At 45.3% G+C, this 22,142-nt stretch overlaps 1 protein-coding gene across 9 annotated transcripts in view; it reads left to right on the top strand.

The window, feature by feature from the left end:
- Nucleotides 1-21,725, top strand: part of CACNA1E (calcium voltage-gated channel subunit alpha1 E) — a 1,569,892-nt gene extending 1,548,167 nt beyond the window's left edge. For 4 of the 9 annotated variants that reach the window (XM_063939782.1, XM_063939783.1, XM_063939786.1 and 1 more), the window contains 4 exons: nucleotides 963-1,091; nucleotides 2,851-3,034; nucleotides 5,206-5,381; nucleotides 15,594-21,725. In XM_063939782.1, coding sequence (XP_063795852.1) covers nucleotides 963-1,091; nucleotides 2,851-3,034; nucleotides 5,206-5,381; nucleotides 15,594-16,100 — 996 coding nt within the window. In that variant the 3' untranslated portion in view covers nucleotides 16,101-21,725. The remainder of the gene's footprint in view (nucleotides 1-962; nucleotides 1,092-2,850; nucleotides 3,035-5,205; nucleotides 5,382-15,593) is intronic. The other 5 variants (XM_063939789.1, XM_063939790.1, XM_063939785.1 and 2 more) reach the window with 2 other exon arrangements.
- The last annotated feature ends 417 nt before the right edge of the window (nucleotides 21,726-22,142 follow it).

Genomic DNA, 22,142 nt, shown 5'->3' with positions numbered 1-22,142 from the left:
GGCCTGGGTGTAACTCTCAGGGACAGTTATACATTAAAAAATCAGTCAGAATCCGGACTGATAATAATCGCGGCACTGCAATTTTTAAAACATAGGCCCCCTTAGTTACTGAAGGGGGTTGAAATAAAATATGTTATGTAGTATAAAGAGTTGAAGCCCACCAGAGGATCCAATAATAACTTCCATAGCCAATTCAATTAAGGCGAGGAGTTGGCACCAACAGTTGAGGAGGGGAAACACCAGTAGCAAAAAAAAAATCTCCTATTAAACCGCTGTCAAATCTATCTTCTTCCACAACGTTACTCTTCACCAACTGCATCCATTATTTCCCAGAGCAAAACTACACATTTTATATCATAACAAAGTTACATTGAACTATCGGATAGTATAACAAATAATAGTGCAAAACTACAAATGTAGTAAAGCATTAGAAGACCTCTTCTAAATAATGAGATCAGACAAGTGGTCTGAGCTTGATCTGGCTCACTGCAGTGGACAATTAGAATTCCTGAATTATAGACATTGATAAATTGTACCTGCTCCTAGAATCCTCTTGGTGCAGTAGTTCCCAAACTGCAGGGGTGCCTTGGATTGGCGGTCCAGGACTAAATTAAATTATTTATGGTCAAAAAACCAGTACTGGTGGCTGCTACCACCACATAACTGAACGTAAAGATAACACATTAACACAATGTAATCAATCTTTTTGGCCTATGGGTGCCCGGAAAAATTGCAGATACTCTAGGGCGCCGTGTTTCAACAAAGTTTGGGAACCACTGCCTTGGTGCATACAGTAGCAATGTGCCTTAAGCTACGTTAGCTAGTGACTTGTATAATGGATTACCTGGACCCTGGAGTGGGTGCCTGTCTGCCACAAGGGAAATCATTTTGCTGCCTGGTGACAGAGCAATATGTGATATGGAAAAGCTGGTCCCACGAGCTGGCTGTATCTTTGTTTCCAGGAGCCAGAGGTTAGAGAGTTTAGCAGGGAGCAGCTCCCTAATCGAGGCAGCTACATCCCAGTGGAGATGCTGGAACGTCCAGCGTCTGCGAGAGCTTCTTCCATGCCACGTCTGGCAGACCACCCCCAGGTAAATAATACAATACAAAACAGCCCCTGTTTCTTTTTAACTATTACAGTCCTCAAGCACAACTGTTACACAATCACCAAATACAACACCTAGAATTTATAAATATGGCTTTTTTGATTCTAAGTTCTCCTTAACCCACAACCTTTACACCGCTTGCTTTCCCAGACCCGCCAATGAGCCACCTGCCCTGTTGCTTTCCCTGTTTGTCTATCTGCTCTTTTGTTAGTTTTATCGACTATCATTTCATTTGTTTTCTAGGGGATTGTTTTACTTGTTTCTGTTGTTTTGTATTCCTGTTTGTTTCTTGGGTAATTTAGTTTATTTTCTGTTTTTGTTCTGGGCTAATTTTGTTGTTTTTGGTCAAATGACCAGATTATTTAAATTATACCTTTTAATTGAAGGGGAGCTGTACTCTGTAAATTACTACAGTATATGCATATTCATTTGTTTAACCTTCCTCAATAATGGGAGGAAAATTATATCACAAAACATAGGATTTAAAAAAAGTATTAGTTCCCTTTTAATTATGCATATTTATTAATTATTCATGTAACTAATTGAATGCATATTTTCATTGATTTATGTTACGAGCATACAGATAGTGTCACTCTTTATTTTGTCCCCTTACAAGAACACGTACTGTTATACAATATATTATCAGGGCGGATAAGGGGTGAGGCAACAGAAAAAATGACACAAGTGCCTGTGTAAATTACATATCCTCTAGTACAGGGCTTCTTAATCTTTGTGTGACCTGACCCAAATTATGAGGGAGATGTATCAAGCAGTGAAAAGAGTGGAGATGTTGCCCATAGTGACCTATCGGCTTTGAGGTAGCATGTATCCCAGTGGTTCTCAAACTCGGTTCTCAGAACCCCACACGGTTCATGTTTTCCATATCACCCAGCAGCTGCACTCTGTATCACCAACTGTCACATTTGAAAAATCTACAGGTGACCTGCAAAACATGAACCGTGTGGGGTCCTGAGGACCGAGTTTGAGAACCTGTGATGTATCCCATACATTATTGCTAAGAAGAAAATATAAAGGATACTGAGCTTGTCAAAATCTCATTAACAATTAAGATGTCAGCCAATGGGCGACAATCATTTTGTGAGACGGCCCGCATTTTTGGTCTGGGTCCCTGAGTTTGGTCCTGCTTCATTGGTTAAGAACCCTTGCCCTATGACTACAGGCACAGAGGGGCTGATTCAGTGGTGGACGCTAATGGCATAGCCAGCTTATCTGATCTGCTGCTGTGTCCGAAGTTGCAGCAGCGGATCAACTGCGAGAACATTGGGTGACCATTAAATATTGGAGTAACCATCAGGTCACTCAGGATGTCTGGCAAAACCATGCTCCCGGGACCAGTGAAACTGCGTCATCCGAAGACACAGCCACTGGCTTTGGCACACCAGAAAGCAGGGCCAAAATACTCCTGTTTTCTGCAATGCTTCCCCTCCACACCCCCAAGCAGCTGCAGACTGTCACTCACCCAACAACTGCAGCTGCACTGAGTCCAACTTCGCTGGACTTGATCTGCACATGTGCAGTGCGGCTACTGCGCATATAAAACTTATCTGAGATTTGCGTGAAAAAAAAAGATCTTCCGTAAACCTCTGAATCAGGCCCAGAGTTATAGAACTGTTGTCTGTGGTAACGCTAAAATGAAAAGAAAAATAATATCTTCTGCACCAGAAGTGTAAGGTTATTTCTGTGCAGATATTTTCTTCTTTTTTGGCTCATTTTGACTCTGCAGGTTCTGTCAGATATCAGCTCCATGCGACGCTCTTTCTCCACAACAGCGGACAAGCGTGCACGCACCTCCTGGCTGGAAGACTTCACCATGGATAGAAGTGGCATAGACAGCGGGTACAAGCAGCAGCGTCGCAGTTACCACGCTTCTCTAAGACTGTCCAGTAATCGACTGAATACAGATACAGGTGGGTGAGGTGGATGTAATGAAAGCCAGCTGCCTATTAAGGAAAGTATGTTTTGTTATATTGTATATACCTAGTTTACTATAATTAGGGGAAGAAAGTGCAAAATATTCTTCTTCCTGGACTTTAGCTAGATTCATGGATCCATAAATCATCTTATAGAGCTCATCATTCAGTACAGTTTCCTTGGTTGCATTTCTCTTCCCATCTCAGAGTTCTGCCGTGAATCTTATAAAGGTGTTGTAGTCGTCTCACATTGCAGTAGCTTGGTGGCATGGCCTGATCCTGTGTTTCATTATTCTGTGGGATCACAATTTACTTGGCTTATATATTCTGCTGTGCTTGGCGCACCTTAGCAACAAGATGCTTATAGGCCGCAGTCAGAAGTGTTTAAAGAGAGGAGGGGTCTCATGTGCAGCTTCCGTCTGGGTCCCCTCCTCTCTAGCCGGCAGCACAGAGACCATAGCGCTGTAACAGAGTCTAGAGCAGTGACGTGCGGTGAGGTCAGTGGCTGAGGAGGCACTGGCAGCAAACAACCCTTCCCCCCCATAGAGGGGGAAAAAAAAAGTGTAGTCCCCCAAACATCACTAAAACCAGCACCAGGCAGAACCAGCCAGGGAGGATAATGCCATAGCAGGGGAGACACTGAGAGTGGGGTTCCCATGCCATAACATTAATCACCCCCCAAGCCAGTCAGCCCAGGGCTGGAATTCCTCGGAAAGTGGGGACCCCAAAAAATAAAAATGGGGTCCCCCCTCTTGAGCAACAACCAGCACTGGGCTATGCCCCGCACCCCTGGTGACGGTGGGGTTCATTGTATGTTAATATTGTTCTTTACAGGTGGCCTACAGGTCCCAGCAAGCCTGCCCCAGCATGCTGGCACTTGGAGAACAAGTGCCAGCATGCCCAGACATAAGGGGCCTGCTGACACCTGTAGTCCACCTGTAAAGAAAATATTAAAATAAAACACCACACTGTCTCAAAAAAAAGTTTTATTAGACATAGACAGGGTCTTCACCTGGGGGCGTTGGCCTTTAAGCTCTTTTGCATGGCCGCCAACTTCCCAGGGCTTCCAGCGTCTTCACCTGGGGGGCCGCCGCCTCCCCAGGGTTTCCGGCGTCTTCACCTGGTGGGCGGCGGCTGTTAAGCTCTTTTGCATAGCCGCCCATCCAGGACTTCCACAACGTCTTCTTTCTTCAGGAGCTCTTCACGGCTCCTCCTCCGCCGTCGGACTGACGCTGCTGCCCACTGCGGCCATCTTGAATTTCAAAAATGACGCTGAGGCGCCATTTTTAAAACTGGTACCGCTCCGCTGTCAAACTCTGCTGAATCCAGGTAATACTATCGCGTCCCGCATCCCGCCACCCGCACCTCCGCCGCCTCCGACGCCCACACAGTGATGACAGCAGATCCAGTGACGGATCTGCTGGCCAATCACTGTGGCCTCACTGACAGCGGCGTGCTTTCATGGGTTGAAAGCATGTCCCCGTATGAAAGCGGCACCTCTAATGGTGCCGCTTTCCAATGCATTTTCAATGGGCTTTTACTGGCCATGGCTTGGCCCCGCCCGCGCCCCGCTCCCATACCATTCCCCATTGACAACGTAAACACATTTACAGAGGATTAATGATTAGTTTAATATAAAGGAGATACTTATGACACAGAATATGTGTCATAAGTATCTTCTTTGTATTATTTTAATCATTAATGACAGGGAAGGCACTGCCTCCTCTGACTGCACGTCCCTGGTCTAGAGCACATGTACAGGCTGCCATTTTCCAGGTGATTTTACTACTGTGCATGCACAAAACACCGCACTCATTTTTTGGTTATTCGTGCAGCGCTGCCTCCACCAGCGGGGGACTCTGGAGAGGTAAGTATTGAAAAAAAATGGGTACAGGGTGTACGTTGTTGACCGTCCCCCTTGACCCAGGGGCCTGTGTGCACCGGACACACTGCACCCATTGTAGATATTGTATGCCACTGACCACGGCTCTCAGAATGAACATATCCCTTCACGTACTTGGTTGTTCAATGACCAGGAAATGTTGTTTTTGGATTCATGGTTATTTTTAATAAGAGTGACAAATGTAATCTATAGGGCACATACAGTGCATAGCTTAATGATTTTTGGGAGATATTCATTGCAGTGTCCCTTGTGTCCTGTTCTGCAGGCCATCGCTTAGACACTCACCGTTCAGGTGGAAGAGAACGAGGACGTTCTAAGGAGCGGAAGCACCTGTTATCCCCTGATCCGTCGAGGTGCAACTCAGAGGAGAGGAACCCACAAGCTGCATGTGAGCATCGGGATCACCAGCTGTCACCTGGGCACACCCACAGCAGCGTGCAGGTAATGGATAACAATAGTACAACCAGTGCTGGAGAGGAAAGATCATTACCAGTATGTACAGTAAGTGAGAGGTGCAGCTCATAGGGAGACACAGGGTGGCTGAAAACAGATCTACAGTTATTTAGAAGGTGTGATGTACTGAATTCAATACTTCATGATAAGAGGTTAATAGTTTTATGGGGTTCATGTTTTAGCCTAGAAGCAGATTAGGTTATGAAGATGATGCAAGAGTAAGTACAGAAGTAATAAGGAGATCTAGTATATATATATATATATATATATATATATATTCCTCATACACATATCCTTTTTTACGCCATATTTCCCTGCTGTGCACTTTTCACTCAATTTTGCGCCTCTGTTTGCGTATGGGGCTTAATTCAGAGTAGCAAAGTATCGATGTGCTTTACGAGTCTGTCACGTAGTGCGCAGATCGGCAGCATACTGTAAGTGATTGACAGCCTGCTGCCGTATGGGGGTGGCTATGGCCTCCGTTTTCCAAAACCAAGGCATGTCACAGCCGATGAGGAGGAGGGATGAGGCCAGGATCTCTGTTGGAGGTTGGAGATTTGCTGGCCTTTTTGTTGTATCTGCGGAGGCTAGTTTGCGCGATCCCATGAGTCACGCAGCCCGCCGATGGTGTAACAGATGAGCCAATGCTGCATCCTAGCACCCAGCTTGTATCACTTCCTGCTGCATTAACATATAAGTACGAATGAGATCACAATGCCGGCGCCGGTATCCCGACAGCCTGGATTCCGCGGTGGGAAGGTTAGGTTTAGGCTGCGGGTGGGGGGGTTAGGTTTAGGCACCCCTGAAAAGTTAGGGTTAGGCAGCGGGGTGGGGTGGGGGTAAGGATTAGGCAGCGGGGAAGGGGGTTAGGTTTAGGCAACACCAGCGAGGGTTAGGTTTAGACGGCAGTAAGGGAGGGTTAGGTTTAGGGGGACAGGGGTATCCTGTTTACCCGACCCCTGATGCCGCGGTTGGTATTCTGAGCACCGGCATCCTGACCGCCAGCATTCAGCCCCAACCCAGTGTATCAGATACTTAGGATTAGTTCACGTAGTTAGTATAAAGATGCAGATAAAGCATACCGATTCATAGTGCGGGTCACTGGTATCTGACCTGTCTTTTACCGTTTTACACTGGCTTGAGCACTTTTTCCTTAATTCTGCTTTTTCCTCAGTTGTGCACCTTAGTTTGCTTCTAGTATACTTAATGCATAGTATGAGTGAGGTTGCAGGAGACCGCTGGTCACAACACCTCCCTTACATTCTGCCCCCTCACTATCCCAATGGTCGGCATGCCAACCAACAGGGACTATTCCCACTCGTGGGTGTCCATGACACCCATAGGAGTATATTTACTAAAGTCCCGATTTTTTCCGAGTTTTTTTTTTCTAAGTGTCAACACGGGAATTTACTAAACACAAATCTCAGTGTTAGGGCTATTCGTATTGAGATACACGGCTGAACACACAAATACGAATAAATAGACCATCAGTCAAACACGGCTGTCATTTGATACAACTCGGTAATTTACTAAGAATTTGTATTCTCAATCACTGCCGACAATAGCCAAACACTGCCGGGAAAACATAGACGTCGTAAAAAAAAAAAGCAAAAAAATAGACTGCTTTTTCTTGGCGTGTTTGGATAGTCATGCACGGATCAGTGAGATCCGTGCATGCTTATCTGTGGGAAAGGGTCTGTTTGGCTTAAAAATTTAAAAACTAAAATTGCGTGGGGTCCCCCCTCCTAAGCATGACCAGCCTGGGGCTCTTTGAGCCAGTCCTGGTTGTAAAAATACAGGGGGTAAAATTGCGTAGGGTTCCCCCATATTTATACAACCAGCACCGGGCTCTGCGTCCGGTCCTGGTTCAAAAAATATGGGGAACAAAAGATGTAGGGATCCCCCGTATTTTTTAAACCAGCACCGGGCTCCACTAGCCAGAGAGATAATGCCACAGCCGGTGGACACTGTTATATAGGTCCCTGCGGCCGTGTCATTACCAACCCAACTAGTCACCCCTGGCCGGGGTTCCCTGGAGGAGTGGGGACACTTTAAATCAAGGGGTCCCCCCCTCCAGCCACCCAAGGGCTAGGGGTGAAGCCCGAGGCTGTCCCCCCCATCCGTGGGCGGTGGATGGGAGGCTGATAGCCTTTGTGTAAAAATAAGAATATTGGGGGTCATTCCGAGTTGATCGCTCGCTAGCAGTTTTTAGCAGTCGTGCAAACGCTATGCCACCACCCACTGGGGAGTGTATTTTAGCTTAGCAGAAGTGCGAACGCATGTGCAGCCGAGCTCTGCAAAAACAGTTTGTGCAGTTTCTGAGTAGCTCTGAACCTACTCAGCGCTTGCGATCACTTCAGCCTATTCGTGTCCGGATTTGACATCATACATCCGCCCAGCGAACGCCCAGCCACGCCTGCATTTTTTCAGACACGCCTGCGTTTTTGCAAACACTCCCTGAAAACAGTCAGTTGATACTGAAGCGCCCCTTCCTGTCAATCTTCGTGTGGCCATCAGTGCGAAGGAAAACTTCGCTAGAACCTGAGCACAACCACAAAGAGCACGTTCGCATTGCGGGCCATACGCATGCGCATAAATGCCGTTTTCTCTAACGTCCTAGTGGATGCTGGGGACTCCGTCAGGACCATGGGGAATAGCGGCTCCGCAGGAGACAGGGCACAAAAGTAAGCTTTTAGGATCACATGGTGTGTACTGGCTCCTCCCCCTATGACCCTCCTCCAAGCCTCAGTTAGGTTTTTGTGCCCGTCCGAGCAGGGTGCAATCTAGGTGGCTCTCTTAAAGAGTTGCTTAGAAAAAGTTTTTAGGTTCTTTATTTTCAGTGAGTCCTGCTGGCAACAGGCTCACTGCATCGAGGGACTTAGGGGAGAGAAGTGAACTCACCTGCGTGCAGGATGGATTGGCTTCTTAGGCTACTGGACACCATTAGCTCCAGAGGGAGTCGGAACACAGGTCTCGCCCTGGGGTTCGTCCCGGAGCCGCGCCGCCGACCCCCCTTGCAGATGCTGAAGATTGAAGAGGTCCGGAACCAGGCGGCAGAAGACTTTCAGTCTTCATCAGGTAGCGCACAGCACTGCAGCTGTGCGCCATTGTTGTCAGCACACTTCACACAGCGGTCACGGAGGGTGCAGGGCGCGGGGGGGGGCGCCCTGGGCAGCAATGTATAATACCTGTATGGCGAAAAATACATCACATATAGCCCTTGAGGCTATATGGATGTATTTAACCCCTGCCAGATATCACAGACTCCGGAGAAGAAGGGGGCGGGGCCTATTCTCCTCAGCACACAGCGCCATTTTCCCTCACAGAAATGCTGGTGGGAAGGCTCCCATGCTCTCCCCTGCACTGCACTACAGAAACAGGGTTAAAACAGAGAGGGGGGGCACTGATTTGGCGATATGAATATATATTAAAATGCTATAAGGGAGGAACATTTATATAAAGGTTGTCCCTGTATAATTATAGCGTTTTGGTGTGTGCTGGCAAACTCTCCCTCTGTCTCCCCAAAGGGCTAGTGGGTCCTGTCCTCTATCAGAGCATTCCCTATGTGTGTGCTGTATGTCGGTACGTGTGTGTCGACATGTATGAGGAAAATGTTGGTGAGGAGGCGGAGCAAATTGCCTGTAATGGTGATGTCACTCTCTAGGGAGTCGACACCGGAATGGATGGCTTATTTATGGAATTACGTGATAATGTCAACACGCTGCAAGCCGGTTGACGACATGAGACGGCCGGCGAACAAATTAGTACCTGTCCAGGCGTCTCAAACACCGTCAGGGGCTGTAAAACGCCCATTTACCTCAGTCGGTCGACACAGACCCAGACACGGACACTGATTTCAGTGTCGACGGTGAAGAAACAAACGTATTTTCCTTTAGGGCCACACGTTAAGGGCAATGAAGGAGGTGTTACATATTTCTGATACTACAAGTACCACAAAAAAGGGTATTATGTGGGATGTGAAAAAACTACCTGTAGTTTTTCCTGAATCAGATAAATTAAATGAAGTGTGTGATGATGCGTGGGTTTCCCCCGATAGAAAATTATTGGCGGTATACCCTTTCCCGCCAGAAGTTAGGGCGCGTTGGGAAACACCCCTTAGGGTGGATAAGGCGCTCACATGCTTATCAGAACAAGTGGCGGTACCATCTACAGATAGGACCGTACTTAAGGAGCCAGCTGATAGGAGGCTGGAAAATATCCTAAAAAGTATACACACACATGCTGGTGTTATACTGCGACCAGCGATTGCCTCAGCCTGGATGTGCAGAGCTGAGGTGGCTTGGTCGGATTCCCTGACTAAAAATATTGATACCCTTGACAGGGACAGTATTTTATTGACTATAGAGCATTTAAAGGATGCATTTCTATATATGCGAGATGCGCAGAGGGATATTTGCACTCTGGCATCAAGAGTAAATGCGATGTCCATATCTGCAAGAAGATGTTTATGGACACGACAGTGGTCAGGTGATGCAGATTCCAAACGGCACAAAGATGTATTGCCGTATAAAGGGGAGGAATTATTTGGGGTCGGTCCATGGGACCTGGTGGCCACGGCAACTGCTGGAAAATCCACCGTTTTTTACCCTAAGTCACATCTCTGCAGAAAAAGACACCGTCTTTTCAGCCTCAGTCCTTTCGTCCCTATAAGAGTCATATCTGCCCAGGGATAGAGGAAAGGGAAGAAGACTGCAGCAGGCAGCCCATTCCCAGGAACAGAAGCCCTCCACCGCTTCTACCAAGTTCTCAGCATGACGCTGGGACCGTACAGGACCCCTGGATCCTACAAGTAGTATCCAAGGGGTACAGATTGGAATGTCGAGACGTTTCCCCCTCGCAGGTTCCTGTAGTCTGCTGTACCAATGTCTCCCTCCGACAGGGAGGCAGTATTGAAAACAATTCACAAGCTGTATTCCCAGCAGGTGATAATAAAATTACCCCTCCTACAACAAGGAAAGGCGTATTATTCCACACTATATGGTGGTACTGAAGCCAGAAGGCTAGGTGAGACCTATTCTAAATCTGAAATATTTGAACACTTACAAAGGTTCAAATCCAGATGCAGTCACTCAGAGCAGTGATAGCGAACCGGGAAGAAGGGGACTATATGGTGTCCCGGGACATCAGGGATGCTTACCTCCATGTCCCAAAATTTGCCTTTCTCACCAAGGGTACCTCAGGTTCGTGGTACAGAACTGTCACTATCAGTTTCAGACGATGCCGTTGGATTGTCCAAGGCACCCCGGGTCCTTACCAAGGTAATGACCGAAATGAGGATTCGTCTTCAAAGAAAATGGACGACCTCCTGATAAGAACAAGGTCCAGAGAACAGTTGGAGGTCGGAGTAGCACTATCTCAAGTAGTTCTACGACAGCACGGGTGGATTCTAAATATTCCAAAACCGCAGTTGTTCCGACGACACGTCTGCTGGTCCTAGGGATGATTCTGGACACAGTCCAGAAAAAGGTGTTTCTCCCAGAGGAGAAAGCCAGGGAGTTATCCGAGCTAATCGGGATCCTCCTAAAACCAGGAAAAGTGTCAGTGCATCATTGCACAAGAGTCCTGGTAAAAATGGTGGCTTATTACGAAGCGATTCCATTCGGCAGATTTCACGCAAGAACTCTTCAGTGGGATCTGCTGGACAAATGGTCCGGATCGCATCTTCAGATGCATCAGCGGATAACCCTATATCCAAGGACAAGGGTGTCTCTCCTGTGGTGATTACAGAGTGCTCATCTTCTAGAGGGCCGCAGATTCGGCATTCAGGATTGGATGCTGGTGACCACGGAGGCCAGCCTGAGAGGCTGGGGAGCAGTCACACAGGGAAAAAATTTCCAGGGAGTGTGATCAAGTCTGGAGAATTCTCTCCACATAAATATACTGGAGCTAAGAGCAAATTTATAATGCTCTAAGCTTAGCAAGACCTCTGCTTCAAGGTCAGCCGGTATTGATCCAGTGGGATAACATCACGGCAGTCGCCCACGTAAACAGAAAGGGCGGCACAAGAAGCAGGAGGGCAGTGGCAAAACTGCAAGGATTTTTCGCTAGGCGGAAAATCATGTGATAGCACTGTCAGCAGTGTTCATTCCGGGAGTGGACGACTGGGAAGCAGACTTCCTCAGCAGGCACGACCTCCACCCGGGAGAGTGGGAACTTCATCGGGAAGTTTTCCGCATGATTGTGAACCGTTGGGAAAGACCAAAGGTGGACATGATGGCGTCCCGCCCGAACAAAAAACGGGACAGGTATTGCGCCAGGTCACGAGACCTTCAGGCGATAGCTGTGGACGTCCTGGTAACACCGTGGGTGTAACAGTCGGTGTATGTGTTCCCTCCTCTGCTTCTCATAACCAAGGTATTGAGAATTATAAGACATAGAGGAGTAAGAACTATACTCGTGGCTCCGGATTGGCCAAGAGGGACTTGGTACCCGGAACTTCAAGAGATGCTCACAGAGGACTAATGGCCTCGGGAGCTAAGAAGGGACTTGCTTCAGCAAGTACCATGTCTGTTCCAAGACTTACCGCGACTGCGTTTGACGGCAGGGCGGTTGAACGCCGGATCCTAAGGGAAAAGGCATTTCGGAAGAGGTCATACCTACCCTGGTCAAAGCCAGGAAGGAGGTGACCGCACAACGTTATCACCACATGTGGTGAAAATATGTTGCGTGGGTGAGGCCAGGAAGGCCCCACGAAGAAATTTCAACTAGGTCGATTTCTGCACTTCCTGCAAACAGGAGTGTCTATGAGCCTCAAATTGGGGTCCATTAAGGTTCAAGTTTCGGCCCTGTAGATTTTCTTCCAGAAAGAATTGGCTTCGGTTCCTGAAGTCCAGACGTTTGTCAAGGGAGTATTGCATATACAGCCCCTTTTGTGCCTCCAGTGGCACCGTGGGATCTCAACGTAGTGTTGGGATTCCTCAAATCATATTGGTTTGAACCGCTCAAATCTGTGGATTTGAAATATCTCACATGGAAAGTGACCATGCTGTTGGCCCTGGCCTCGGCCAGGCGATTGTCAGAATTGGCGGCTTTGTCTTACAAAAGCCCATATTTAATTTTCCATTCGGACAGGGCAGAACTGCGGACTTGTCCCCAGTTTCTTCCTAAGGTGGTGTCAGCGTTTCACCTGAAACAACCTATTGTGGTGCCTGCGGCTACTAGGGACTTGGAGGACTCCAAGTTGCTAGACGTTGTCAGGGCCCTGAAAATATATATATATATATATATATATATATATATATATAATTCCAGGACGGCTGGAGTCAGAAAGTCTGACTTGCTGTTTATATTGTATGCACCCAAAAAGCTGGGTGCTCCTGCTTCTAAGCAGACTATTGCTCGTTGGATTGGTAGTACAATTCAGCTTGCACATTCTGTGGCAGGCCTGCCACAGCCAAAATCTGTAAATGCCCATTCCACAAGGAAGGTGGGCTCATCTTGGGCGGCTGCCCGAGGGGTCTCGGCTTTACAACTTTGCCGAGCAGCTACGTGGTCAGGGGGGAACACGTTTGTAAAATTCTACAAATTTGATACCCTGGCTGAGGAGGACCTGGAGTTTCTCTCATTCGGTGCTGCAGAGTCATCCGCACTCTCCCGCCCGTTTGGGAGCTTTGGTATAATCCCCATGGTCCTGACGGAGTCCCCAGCATCCACTAGGACGTTAGAGAAAATAAGATTTTACTTACCGATAAATCTATTTCTCGTAGTCCGTAGTGGATGCTGGGCGCCCATCCCAAGTGCGGATTGTCTGCATTACTTGTACATAATTATTGTTACAAAAATCGGGTTGTTATTGTTGTGGGCCATCTTTTCAGAGGCTCCTTCGTTGTTATCATACTGTTAACTGGGTTCAAATCACAGGTTGTACGGTGTGATTGGTGTGGCTGGTATGAGTCTTACCCGGGATTCAAGATCCTTCCTTATTGTGTACGCTCGTCCGGGCACAGTACCTAACTGAGGCTTGGAGGAGGGTCATAGGGGGAGGAGCCAGTACACACCATGTGATCCTAAAAGCTTACTTTTGTGCCCTGTCTCCTGCGGAGCCGCTATTCCCCATGGTCCTGACGGAGTCCCCAGCATCCACTACGGACTACGAGAAATAGATTTATCGGTAAGTAAAATCTTATTTTTTCACCTGATCGCTGCGCTGCGAAAATTGGCAGCAAGCGATCAACTCGGAATGACCCCCATTGTTTTTTGTGGTAGAACTACAAGTCCCAGCAAGCCTCCCCCGCAAGCTGGTACTTGGAGAACCACAAGTACCAGCATGCAGGGAAATAACGGGCCCGCTGGTACCTGTAGTTGTACTACAAAAAAACCCCATAAAAAACACAACACAAATACCGTGAAAGTAAAGCTTTAATTAACATACATGCACACTTACACACACATACTTACCTAGTATCCAACGGAGCACCTCGGTCCCCTTGTCCAGTAGAATCCAGAGTGACCCCAATTAACTTTGCGGTTAACCGTAGACTGCAAAGTTCCCATCATAGGCTAGAATGGAGGATCGCGATCCTCCATTCTAGCCGCTGTGCTCCGCCTGATTGACAGGCAAGGAGCACACAGCCAATCAGGAGAGCGCCATGACGTGGCGTTTCCTGATTGGCTGGTGGGATCTCTCGTGACAGTAGTCAAGGGGGGTCCCGGCATTCGGAAAAAGGGGTTTCATGTGTAAACATGGAACCTCTTTAGTGGGAGGGTTCGGGTTTTGTCAGTTTTTTTTTTTTAGCACCCTGGATGCTACATGGACTGAAGAGGACCGAACTTCACCGGATAATAGGTGAGTATTTTGGGAATTTTGTAACAGGTCCACCGTGGATGCTACTGGACAACGGGACCGAGGTGTTACGTTGGATACTAGGTAAGTATGTGTGTGTAAGTGTGCATGTATGTTAATTAAAGCTTTACTTTCACGGTGTGTGTTGTGTTTTTTGGGGGTATTTTTTTGGGGGTAGAACTACAGGTACCAGCGGGCTCGTTATTTCCCCGCATGCTGGTACTTGTGGTTCTACAAGTACCAGCTTGCGGGGGAGGCTTGCTGGGACTTGTAGTTCTACCACAAAAAATAATATTCTTATTTTTACACTAAGGCTATCAGCCTCCCATCCACCGCCCACGGATGGGGGGACAGCCTCGGGCTTCACCCCTGGCCCTTAGGTGGCTGGAGGGGGGATCCCTTGCTTTAAGGGGTCCCCACTCCTCCAGGGAACCCCGGCCAGGGGTGACTAGTTGGGGTGGTAATGCCACGGCCGCAGGGACCTATATAAAAGTGTCCCCCGGCTGTGGCATTATCTCTCTGGCTAGTGGAGCCCGGTGCTGGTTTAAAAATACGGGGGATCCCTACATCTTTTGTTCCCCGTATTTTTTGAACCAGGACAGGACGCAGAGCCCGGTGCTGGTTGTATAAATATGGGGGGACCCCAGTTATTTTTTGCCCTGGATTTTTACAACCAGGACCGGCTCAAAGAGCCAGAGGCTGGTTATGCTTAGGAGGGGGGACCCCACGCAATTTTTTTTTTTAGATTTGTAACTCTTTTTAACACCTAATCATGCACACAATGAAGCTCTGCACGGATCTCACTGATCCGGCCGGGCTTCATTGTGTTATGTCCGGCAGTGTTTTACTAATTACTCCCGTAAAACACAGCCCGACTATACGAATCACATCGACATCGGAAAATACGAAAAACGAAAACTCGGCAGCTTAGTAAATTTGCGTACATGAATTCAAAAAGTTGCAGTAAAATACGTCCGATAAAAATCGAGATTAAACCCCCACAAAATCGCCTGAAACACGAATCTTAGTAAATAAACCCCATAGAGTGGGAATAGAACCTTTGGCGAGCACAGCCACTGAGCCCGCAAGGGGCTTCCTGCACTCGCCGTCCTCCCCCCTGCTGCCGGGATCCCAGCGTCAGAATGCTGTTGGCCAGGATCTCAACCGCTGGCAACGTCTTACACACCCTATGAGAGTTCTGGTACTGTTAAGTCACAAAGTTCATGGCACAGTTTGGTGCACTTGGAGGATGGGTGTATGGAGAGTGTGCAATAATCCAGCTCCATGTTGGCTTTATCTGAATTTATCGTAGCAACCAAGACATGTAATGCACAAAACTGAATGTTATATGACACCTCTGAGGCAGAATCACTGATATGTGTTTGTCACCCCCACAGATACTTGACTCATTGAATGAAAGCTGCATTCCTTCAGACACAAGCACTCCAAGGCGCGGGCGACGCCAACTTCCTTCTGTGCCTGCAACTCCAAGACCTCTTATCTCCTTTTCTTCTTTAATCCGCCGACAGAAACACAGTTCACCTCCCCTTAATGGCAGTGACAATATACCTCCTCTTCCTAGCGAACCAGGCCTGAGCGAGTCTTCCTGCTCCCTCCAGGGGCGTCATAGCTCTCAGTCGACTCCCCAGCACTATATTTCAGAGCCATATTTGGCCCTACATGAGGAAATGCAAAGCTCAGACTGCCCAACTGAGGACCCTCTCACCTTTGAGGTCGCTGTGGCTACCAGTCTAGGTCGTTCTAACACCATTGGTGCTGCTCCAGCAATGCGCCATGGATGGCAGATGCCCAATGGCCACTATCGTCGTAGAAGGAAGGGTGGCATCCCACCTGTGATAGCTTCCCGTGAATTAAGTGACACAGAAGAGGATGACCGGTGTTAAGGGAAGGCGGGGCGAGCATGCTGTACCACAGCAGGTATTATTTAAATGGCCCCTCCTTTACATCACCGAGCTTCTTCCAGAAGAGCCCCCACAGCACTCACTGCCATTCCCCTAACCAAAACCGCAAGTCCGGGCAATTCCTTGAGGGGTTGAAGACTGTATTTTACTATCTTGTGCCAAAAACAGAAGTAAAGTCTTGGGAAAGAAGAAACATGCAATTCTTTCAAAGGGGATGCATGGATAACGTCAAGCCTCAAAACATAACTGTGGAAATGGGGTGGTCGTAATATGTTAGTAGGTCGTGGGGATCATAGGTTGATCGTTGATACTTTGATATCACAGTACTTGTGTTTTGGAATATTGGAGATTGATTATCTTTCCGAGTATTCAATCTCTGAGCATGGCAGCCAATGTTAAATGGCTTTCAAAAATGCCAATGAAAAGATGTTTGGCTGCAGAGCTTCTTGACTTGCATTCTCAGACTTCTATCAATTCGTGGCTTAGTAGTGAATACAGTGGTTTGCTGAAGGTGTGAACTGGTTGATTGGCCAGAATTGATGGCTTCATGTTAAGTGCTATCCCTGAGCCCTTAAGCCCTTGTCAGCGTACAGGGAGATGATGACCTACATTTTTCGCTTCACCCCATAAAATATCACGTTCCTCTATTTGTGAACTCATGAATGATGTTTTTGTTACAATTTGAGTGTATTGTAATAGATAGGGGTCAGGTGGAAATAGGAGGTGGTACCGAAAACATGTAAGGGACATGCAATACTTGTGTTAGAGTTTTCATGCCTAGCCTGCATCTAGACGGATGAGCATGCTTGACTTTGCATGAGCTACACAAGGCGTTACATGGGCATTGAAGGTACCCTTAAATCTAAGACTAAATAATATGCTAAACATACACTTACATTAGTCACACAGACGCTGTCTCTTCCCTTTTCTCAGACAGTGGTCACTTTATATCATCACATACCAATTTAACCCTTGCTTTGCACATTAATCAGCACGGTTATTATTCTGTGTATATAGAAAATTACATATTAAGTCCAAGGATCCAATGCATCAGGTTTTACTAGCATACGTCTCCATATGTTAGAATGATTCCCTTTTATGTTTAACAGAATACAGCAACCACATAAACCCCAATGATCATATGTACAGATGTAAAATGAACATTATGGCTACAATACTCTGGTGTAGACTTAATTGGCAAATTATTTTGGGGAGTTTTAGGTGAAAATGTTGGCATTAGTATTATGTATCAGCTTCCAGTCTGCAGCACTCAAATTTTGAGACTATTCTTTTCATCTACCTTTTAAGGATTTCCCATTAACGTTCTGTCTACGTTTTCTTAACGTGATGTCAATATATTACCACTTATTTAAAAAAGTAATAGTTAGATCTTTATGGGTTGCCTAAAAAGTAGACCATTGAGGAATTAATCGCGTTAATTACATATCAAGTGAACTGTGTGATAAATAGTGTTCAACAGCGTAAAGTATACATAAGTAAGAGTAAATAATGAATTACATTTACTATTACTTAAGTACTACTAGTTGTACTGTATATGAACACAGTTTGATTTATTTTTTTACTTTTGGAAAAGTATTAGCATAATGCAGCTCATAATCCGCTTCACAAACGTGTTAAATATGTGAATCATAACCGGCAGTGTTTTGAATATCATTTATTATTTATGGTGTATTCTAGAGCCACACATCACAGTACTAGACCCTAATATATGACAAGACCTCTGCACATTATCATGATGTAATCACTCTGTACTGTATTTGCCCAGCTCATTAAGTGTAGTGCAGGCCTGGCCAACCTGTGGGTCTATAGCTATTGTGAAACTACAATTCCCAATATGCACTTCAACAGTTTTGCTATTAGGGAATTCTAAAACTGTGTCAGGGCATGCTGGGATGTGTAGTTACACAACAGCTGGAGAGCCACAGGTTGGCCAGGCCTGGTGTAGAGAATACCACATATATAACTGCATCTAGTACAGAATACAAGATATTGTATATGGGAGAAATCTTTAATACTGTACTTGGGATTATTAGAGAAGATTGGCAACAAACGTGATACTGTGCATTTTATCAGTATTACAGAACATTAAAAAAATAGAGAAATTTCAGGGACTGAAACCTACAAGAACAATTAAAAAAAAAAAAAAAGAGAGTTAATACTGAATTAAATCTAATCTGCTGTGCAAAAAACGTTACAGTTCTCAGACTCGCACTGTGTTGTCCCCTGCCAAAGCTTGTATGACACTTTGATCCTGTTTCCTGTGCTTTCCAATTCACTTCACCATTATGGGTATGGCTCATTAGGTTGACCACTATTGGTCGACATGTAGTAGGTTGACAGGGTCACTATGTCGACATGGTCATTAGGTCGACCTGAACAAGGTCAACATGGAAAAAGGTCGACATGAGTTTTTTTGCTTTTTTTGGTGTTGTTTTCTTCTTAAAGTGACAGGGAACCCCAGTTAGTGCACCGTGTCCCCTCGCATGGCTCGCTTCGCTCACCATGCTTCAGGCAAGGTGCCTCGCTCCACTATCGCTGCGCTCGACACAGGTTACTATTCCCAATTGTAGTCCACGTGGATCGTAAAGTATGAAAAAGTTCAAAAACTGAAAAACTCATGTCGACCTTTTTCCATGTCGACCTTGTTCACGTCGACCTAATGACCATGTCTTCCTACTGCATGTCGACCAATATTGGTCAACCTAATGACTGTCGACCTAAGTGCTGTTGACCTAATGACCCTATCCCACCATTAGCGTAGAATACTTTCTTCAAGAATGAATTCTCGATAAATACTTCTCTCGATAAATACTTCTATCAGTTTTCAACAATATAGTCCACAAGCTGTACTACACATATCAGCCCATGTTCTACCTAAACCACCCTGGTTCCACACAAAGCCACATTCACACACCAGTCTGATACACCCTTTTTAAATGTTGAGAATTGGAACTGTTAGCATATATGTTGTTTTTTATGCTTTTAAATCCCATTTCTTTCAATGGAGCATTAACTTGTGTAAAAATGTCTGAGAGTCCTGTCTTCATGTGATGTAATATAAAGAGACTGGGAAACGGGGTACCGGCAGGGTTGGATTAAGAGCCTCACGGGCCTGGGGCTAAAAATGTTTATGGGCCTATTAAGAGAAGCAGGGGGAATGTGACCACACTATGTAAGCGTGGCCAGTGTCATGTAGACCCCGTACACTATCAGCCTCAATGTCTCCCTAAATTTGTAAAAGTACAAAAATAGCATAACATTGTGTGGAAAATAGATATACAATTTAATACTTATGAATTATGGCCAACCGTGTGGCTAACTGGTAGCTGGTCATCATCATACTGTACTGAATGGTTCACAGAATCACATATCCATATCTTAATATATTGGGAGCCTCAGGGACACTTGAATTATGAAAAGTGTTAGTCACTTCTGTGGAAATCCTAAATGGCGTACTGTACATTAGATTTTGGGTTGAACGTATTGTGTAAGGACTTTTTAAAACAAGTTAAATATTTTAGAAATATTAATAAAATGTGAAAAAGAAATTATTTTTATTTTGTTAGCGCACATCAGTGAGCTTTTTGTACTATTTGTTTCCTGCCCCAGCAGGTGAGGGGGTTTGGTAGTATGGTACCTGCTGTCATGATCTGAGGAGAACAATACTGTATTAGAAACTGTACAAAGCCATTTTTCTTATAACACTGTTACTTGTCATGTAGAAGTTACTGTTTACGCTGTGTACTGGCATCACAGGACACATGGCTGCTCAATGTTCCTGACCAATTTTAGGTGATTTTATAAACATTATTGGGGGGTGGGTTAACTTGTTTTTTGGGCAGCTGCAAGTAAAGGGCACCCGTCTGATTTATTGATTTGTTTTGCAGATCGGGCGCGAGTGCTGTGGACGCCCATTATTTCTGCTCGCATCCTCCTACGGGGGCGAGCTGAAATGCACAAAAACTTGTGCTTTTGCTCACTCAAACTACAGTTTCGGCATGTAATTGACACTCTGGGCACAAGTGGCCATTGCTCATGGCACTTGTGCCCATCGGCAAAACAACTGAACAGCTCCCTCAGCTGCCCATTGATTATGGGCACCCATAAAACGATTGAATTCTCCCCTATGCCTCTTATTTAACTGTATTATATTTTTATTGCTTTAAATGGTTCCCTATTATTGATTCACCTTTGCCGCTCTGTCACAAATGTTCACCATTGTTTCTAATTTACACCATATGGCTTGGTTAATAAATTAGTACAAGTATCACAAATGCCAATGTAACCAACCAGGCAGTTACTTTCATATATCATGAGATGAGACAAAACCAACTTCTGGTTTCTACGAGTTGTGTCACAGCATGGCATTGAACAAGGGTTTCCCAATGATCTGCAACTGAACAATTGGTTATTAGGATACAAATCATAATGGGTTTGATGTCCTACTAAATGCTTCACAAATGTTACTTACAGTATTTTAATTGCCCCAAACTTAGGGCAAAATAGAAAAATGTCTCAGCTGCAGTTTCGAGCAAAGTCGTCTGTATGAATTGCCACCAGATGTCTCCATGTAAATGTGATTCTCACTGATCAGAAAATTTTAATCTCACAGTAGTCTCTCAAATTCTGGTGAATTAGGTAAAGTGGAGAAATGGTAAATGGCTGTTGTACTATTTATGTATAATATGTATTGTGTTTCAACTGGAATGGTATTCTACTGTAATAGTAATACCTGGTACCTCTGATGGTTTCAGGTGAGCACAAAGTAAAGCTAAGCGAAAAGTGTACAATATGATACCAAAACCCATATCCACGACTATACATATGTATCTTCTGAGGAACAGGCTTCGTTCATCTAGTTCTCTACAGCGATGGACACTTCACAAGAGTGCTATGTACATGTAACGCTTCTCTCTGTGCAAATCAGGAAAGAAGTCATGATTAAAACAGGACTCTGGAGACTGAATTGATTGTACATAAAATAACTTGTTTTTGCCCAGAATTAAAAAGAAAAAAGAAAAAATAAATTGTGGGATTTTGATGGGGATTTTTTTGTGAAAGAGAAATAATATACTAAAAACAAATTGTAAATAATTCTCAATATTTCTTGTCCTTTTTCTGGCTTTTTCAATCCGGAAATAAAACTTGATGGAGGAAAAACTGTTTTGCTGTTTACCCTGTCCTATTCCAGGTCAATTATTCAGCTCTGGTATAATTTTTCAGTCAAGCTATGGGGGTAATTAACGAGGTGCACAATATCCGCTGTGAGATGCATAATCAGAACCGCCTTGTGCTTTGATTTCCACAAGTGCATGTAGATGTTTGTCTGGATTTATGGAGCAAGATGAAGAGAAGATGTTTGTAGTGAAGCAGCCATACATACAGGGCTGCACCTTGTACCACACCCAATTCACTAAAACCATATGAAGTAAAAACTGGCTACCTGGATTCCTTAATCTGTTAGATGAGGAGTGAGTAATGAATTTTCCTTGGAGGATGCTCTTCTGTGATATTTTTTGGAGCAATTTGAAGTGTGAATTAACTTTTTCCTTCCGTTGTGTGGAATTACCTTTTAATTTTTTATTGGTGCTTTTAAGGCTACTAGCTTTTAGAGCAATTTTCCTGCTTCCGCATAGTGCCTAGCACTTCTTACACCCACTTCACCACCTGGTTGGCTCGCCAAATATGTTAACCTTGGGCCTTAAGGAGTGTAATACAGACTTATAGCAGCTCCTAAAGGTAGTCTATTCTTCATCTCTCTTTTGTCTGAAACTAAGAACTCACTTACAGTTTCAATAGTATTGAAGCTTACTCAAAATTTAAAGTCAGTCATATTTAGGGTAACAACATGTAAAATACATGATGCCACGTTTCTTTTTAATAAAAAACATTCATCATTTACAAAGGCTCAGCAGAGTCTCTAAAATAATGTGAAACCTTTTCATCTTCACCAAAGTTTGCAGTATATACAGTATTATAAGGTGTAAGTTCATAAAGCTGGAG

The sequence above is a fragment of the Pseudophryne corroboree genome, chromosome 9 (assembly GCF_028390025.1).
Source record: "Pseudophryne corroboree isolate aPseCor3 chromosome 9, aPseCor3.hap2, whole genome shotgun sequence".
NCBI classification, from domain to species: Eukaryota; Metazoa; Chordata; class Amphibia; order Anura; family Myobatrachidae; genus Pseudophryne; species Pseudophryne corroboree.
Note: the sequence above shows the minus strand (reverse complement) of the source record. Positions and strands in the feature narration are given on the sequence as shown.